The sequence below is a fragment of the Coenobita brevimanus genome, chromosome 51 (assembly GCF_032717465.1).
Source record: "Coenobita brevimanus isolate Jiangsu-jjx chromosome 51, ASM3271746v2, whole genome shotgun sequence".
Classification (NCBI taxonomy): domain Eukaryota; kingdom Metazoa; phylum Arthropoda; class Malacostraca; order Decapoda; family Coenobitidae; genus Coenobita; species Coenobita brevimanus.
In genome coordinates this window covers 37,262,004-37,267,853 of record NC_137004.1, presented here as the reverse complement: position 1 = coordinate 37,267,853, position 5,850 = coordinate 37,262,004, and the positions used below count along the sequence as shown (strand labels likewise).

At 38.9% G+C, this 5,850-nt stretch overlaps 1 protein-coding gene across 1 annotated transcript in view; it reads right to left on the bottom strand.

The window, feature by feature from the left end:
- Window positions 1-526: 526 nt before the first annotated feature.
- The window catches only part of LOC145400217 (uncharacterized), a 5,528-nt gene continuing 204 nt past the window's right edge, over window positions 527-5,850 (bottom strand). The window contains exons 2-7 of the mRNA XM_080272732.1: window positions 5,405-5,643; window positions 4,409-4,497; window positions 3,583-3,702; window positions 2,773-2,889; window positions 1,698-1,886; window positions 527-682 (exon numbers count right to left, since the gene is read on the bottom strand). Coding sequence (XP_080128858.1) covers window positions 527-682; window positions 1,698-1,886; window positions 2,773-2,889; window positions 3,583-3,702; window positions 4,409-4,497; window positions 5,405-5,643 — 910 coding nt within the window. The remainder of the gene's footprint in view (window positions 683-1,697; window positions 1,887-2,772; window positions 2,890-3,582; window positions 3,703-4,408; window positions 4,498-5,404; window positions 5,644-5,850) is intronic.

Here is a 5,850-nt window from a genome sequence, read left to right as displayed (position 1 = left end):
ACAAAAGGACGAAAATCTGGACCAGTTTAAAGTGAATGAACTATAGTACCTTCACCCCATCACGACAGGAGGTCATCACAAAGCTCAATAAACCTGTGTGGTGCTGGTGAAAAAATATGTTTCGTAATCAGTGGGTTAACTCTGTGGTCGCGAATTCCAAACTTTGCATTTTTTTTCCAGTTAACGTCAGATTCTTGTATTCACCTGAGAGAAAAACCCACAATAGCAAGATGGTTAGACGCTAATGATCTTTTTTCACACCTCGGCGACGTACTGTTTATTTTATTCTTGCTACCACTAGACAATTCTATTCAGATTAGGGACAAGTTTTTGAAGTAGAGAGGTTAGATGCAGCGTCCATTAACCCTTTCATTAGAAAGAATGTCCCTAAAATTTAATTAAATCGTCTGAACGTCGCAAGAATAAATGAAAATATCACTAGAATGATGAAATTATATCACGAAGTGGAGGACAAGCCCCCTCCTCACCACTAGCCTATCCACTTTAGTCACCACCTTCCCCCCTTTCACCACTGCCTATCCCTGGCCCAGACCAGTTCGTAGCAGCAGGATCGGACGTGGCCTCTGACCATGTGGTGCAAGGGAGGCCAGGGGTTGATCTCACTGAACCACACTTTGAACCCCAGGCAGTCTAAGCGCTGAAAGTATCTCCAGAACCGACGCTGATCCACGCCAACGCCTGAAAGGGGAAAGAAGGAGGGGGGATGGGTGATAAAGAGGCATATTACTGTAAAATGAATGAAAGTTAAAGGTGATTGAGAGTCAGGGCTTAGTCATGGATGGGATGAAAAGACTTATTAGTGAAACATGGATGAAAGCAGGAGCAAAGTTGGAGTTCAGACTTGGGTGGGGGGATGAGTGATTGAAAAGGCATATTACTGAAAAATGAACGAAAATTAAAGGTTTGATTTGAGTGGTGGAGTGATAAGAAGACATGTCATTTACTTATTATTTACTCCTTAATATACATGGCTGATTTATAACGACCTGCCAGAGATCAAGAACTACATTTCCGTTGTTGCAGATCCCCAGTCTAATGTATAATATGCAGTACTAATTCTCTGTTTTCTTCCCATTACCTGCAGTTTCATCAGGTAAAGTAAAAATGAAAATAGCTGCCCCATATAGACCAACAGGCCTACAGCACCGGTTCTCTCTTTTTATTTTATTTATTTATTTTTTTAATGCTGCTAGGAAAATCTTTGAAGGTAAGTTTATAACAGAAAACTAAAACTATAAAGGCAGACATTCAAGGTAACAGACACAGAACTTCAATCTCGCACAACAATGACGTATTTCTAAGTTCTGCTCGCTGTTTTCTGATGATTACATTTTGCATATAGATTTTTCGACATAAAGGAGTTAGGCGGAGCTTTCATTATCCCCTTTTATTACTAGAAATAGATCCTAGTTCATGAAAATCGTCTGATGGTGGACTGAAAAAAAAAAAATCGTCACCAGGGACAGTCAAACTTGGTACGCGTCCACACAAAATGCCTGCTGGTGCGGGCGGATGCGGGGGAGGGGAGTTTTTGAAAAATTCCCTTAAACCCATATAACTGACCCCATCATTTGCGTGCAGGGAGAGGGGGGAGGTGGGGTGCAGGCGAGAAACTAAATGGACTACAATGATGCAGAACAAGGATTTGGTGTTGGCGCGGCCTCGTCGTTCCGAACCGTCTTACCTTTGCCCTGGTGGTGGATCTCCATGGATAGCATCTTGACATTCTTGAGAAGGTTGGGAGTCTTGAACAAAACGTCGTCGAAGAACTGCCTCTCATATCCTTCTACGTCAACTTTCAGGAAGTCTATCACCGTGTTTTCATGGCCTAACATCTTTAGTATATTGATGTAGCGGTCCATCTGCTAGCAATAATAACACTGATTAATAATAGTAATGACGATAACAACAACAACAACAACAATAATAATAATAATAATAATAATAATAATAAGCACCACACTTGCTCTATATCAAACTAAACAGCTCCATACCAATTTAAACAGCTCAATAACAAACAAGTGATGCCAGCCACAACAAACCTCGCCCGACCACTCAAGGTCAAATGAAAGCCCATATGGGACTTTCTGTATGTTGATAATAGTAAGCATCCACCTTCAACCACATTTGAGTTACAGCCCCCTGAATATCCCTGACCTTGAGTTTGACTTCACGGTCACTGAAGGTCAAAGGTCATGGTACCAATTAAAAGCCCATGTGTTACTTCCTACTGTTGTTATTGATAAATATCTATCTGCAACCAATTTCGAATTATAGCCCCCTGAATATCCGTGACCTTGAGTTTGACCTATTAAGGTCACTCAAGGTCAAAGGCCTTGCTGCCAATTGAAAGTCCATATGGGAGTTCCTGTATGCTGATAATAGTAAATATCTCTATCTTCAGCCGGTTTCAAGGTATTGCCCTCTGAAAATCCGTGAACTTGATTTTGACCTTTTAAGGTCACTCGATTACCTCCAAAACTTAATCACTTTCTACTGAGACCAGTGCCCACATACCTGAAAGTTTCATGTAATTTAATTCAGCCGTTATTCCGTAATGTTGCTAACAAACAAACAAACAAACTCGACTAAAAACAATTCCTAGTGGGACTCAACCCCGGGTGAAGTAACTAAGCAGCCAGTTACCAAACAGCTCTTTAGGCTACCACTCTAAGCAGCTCTATACCAAAATAAACAGCCCAGTAACAAACTCAGTAGCTCTTATATGGAACTAACCAACCCCTTCCTCACCTTCTTCTTCACCGAGGGGTCCCTCCTGGTGACGTCAGATATGCCCAGGTTGAAGAAGTGGATTCTCTCGGTACGGTTGTGGTCTGGCAGTCCGATGGTGGGATCAAACGCGTACACCTGTGGGGTTACGTAACTATGAATCCTTAATTAAATTTTACAGCGAACTTCAGTCTTTCGAAATACGTCTCTCTCTCTCTCTCTCTCTCTCTCTCTCTCTCTCTCTCTCTCTCTCTCTCCATTTCACATAACTCCCATCTACTGTCCATATACCTCAGACTTACCCTACTTCAAAATACATTCATCTTATGCTTACTAAATTTCTTGCACTAGTCATTCCTGTCTTGGGTAATCGAGTCCTTTATTTCCAATCTAATTAACCTTCCAACCATAATTTTTCAACCTTATCCTTATGCAGACGCAGCTATACATTCTCCCCGAAATCTAACATACTCCAGTCTTATTTTGGGTGAAATGGAGTCCTTCATTCTGTTCTAATTAATCTTCCATTAATTTTTCGTACACTTAATTCAAAACACAGTCCTTCTTTCCACCCTGATATACTGTAGCATCATTCCTGGATCTGGTGGATTCATTTCTTTCTTTTACACAGCCTTCAAAGATTTGTTAGTACATCCTCTCCTTACTCATGAAAGAAATCATTCATTCCACCCTCACCTAATTTCATACAGCACTATCATGGGCCAATTACAACCTTATTTTCCATCATAGTCAACGTTGCAGCCTTTATTCATCATCTGGACTCTTGCCAAGCGCATTGCATCATTCCAAGCTGAAGTCACCTCCTCTTACCTGGCAATGATACTTTTTGTCAATGTCATCATCAAAGCTCCAGTCGTGGTCAATGCCGAAGGAGTAGATGAGACAGTGGTCGTGACGGATGTTGAACTTCGGGCTGAGACAGAGCCATTTCTCACCAGCAAAGATTTGAGGGTGCACGTCCAGTATTTTGCCACCGAACATTGCCTGAGAGAGAGAGAGAGAGAGAGAGAGAGAGAGAGAGAGAGGGGTTAATGGTGTGCGGGAAAAATGGAAATCATCACTCTCTCTCTCTCTCTCTAAAACAAGAAAACTAATGTACTGAGGATGTATATTCTATTGCATTAGATGGCTAACTTCTCACTCGATCAACCACCCATATAACTTCATTTAATCGATCAACTGAATATCAGTCAATCAATAAACCAATTAATCAAGCAATCGTTCAGTCTACCGATCAGTCAGTCTAGTCAACCAACCAATCAAACAAGAATTTTGTCTATCGAATAACCATTCAGTTAGTCAGACAATCAATGAATCAATTAATCTATCGTCAGGTTAATCCGTAAATCAACTGATCAGCCAGTCATTCGATCAATCAGTGAACCAAACCATTCATTGTCCATCTTTATACCTACCTATATAATTGTCTGACTAGCAGTCTAGCTATCCAGTTATCGGTCAGTCTATCCCTCCCACTTTTTCTTTCGTCATCCTTGCATCCACTCCTCTCTCTGATATATATATATATATATATATATATATATATATATATATATATATATATATATATATATATATATATATATATATATATATATATATATATATATATATATATATCCGTGCAACCACGTACCGGCTTCTCACAGTGCAGAACACGTGTGTCTATATACTTGTAGAATTCATCAATGTCCTTTAGCTCCTTCGGCGGGCACTCCTTTTTCTCTGCAGCAAAATATAATTTTAATAACGCATCCTCAGTTTCTAAATTTTGCCTGTGCTTTCAAAGTTTCTGTATTACTTCAGTTTCCAATGAAATTTTATGCATTAGATATTTTTAAAACTAACATTATCATCGTCGTCGTCCTCGTTGTCGCCATTCTTACCCCTTTTCATTTCAGTAATTTAGTAAATGGAGTGGTAAGGATTCAGAAATAATGGCAAATGCAAAACTATAAAGAGAGCGTCCTTTGAAAAGGACCACACATTCATTCATTTATCATTAAGGCCTGTGATGTTCTTGGCTCCTCAAAGGCCTAAAGAGTAAAATTACAATTTTTATTTTTATTTGTTCTTCGTGTACTTCCAGCAGTTTTATGTGATTTGAAATTGTGTAAAAATAATTCAGAAATTTTAGTAATTTAGCCAGACTTCAAATGTGACTGTCCAAAATTTCAGTGGCATTATCAGCATCATAATCATTTACTACTACTGCTGCTACTACTACTACTACTACTACTACTACTATTATTATTATTATTATTATTATTATGGTAGCCTTTCAGATCGTGAACATTAAAAAATTTCTAATGGTATGAATTTATGTAGCTTTTTCCTGACCTTAAAAAATTTCAAGTTGTGTACAGACAAGTATACGACAACATAGTTTACCTTTCCTATTACTTTAGCTTTCAAAATAGCTAAAGTAATAGAAAATGCTCTGCTAAAGAAAACTAACTTCACGAAAAAAAAACGAGAACCCATTTGCTTTATACTATAATGGTGACACTTCTGGACTATTGATTAAGATGAAAGAAACATGTGCATTTAAAAATGTATAAAATGGAAACGTAAATTCAAAATAGTGACCTGGAGTGGAACGAAGGTCTGCATTTTACACGATATGTCTTACCCCAGTCTTCATCATCCTTGGCAAGCATATCCTCTGTATAGAAAGCCCCGTCTTTGCTGGAACTGGGTCGAGTTACGACTTGACTCTTGCTGGCTTTTTTCTCGGTCCCGCCGCTGCCACCACTTGTAACACCACCATCATCACTTTCTTTTGCAGGCTGGTTTTTTTCGTTGCTAATGTGATGATCCATAAACTGAGACATCATACTTCTGAGCTCCTTTTCTGAATGGCTATTGATACTGGGGAAAAGAGAAGATAAAATGATGAGGTGTTTACAGATTTTCAGTGATGGTTCAGTGTCACGAAAAGAATGACCAATTCTTGTTAGTTATCAGATTAAATTTGCGTGATAACTGACTGCCAGTATTTTATCAGATTTGTGTTTTTCATTATGGTTATATTGATCACCCTCTTATTAGTTATGTAAATATCTATCACCAGCTAAA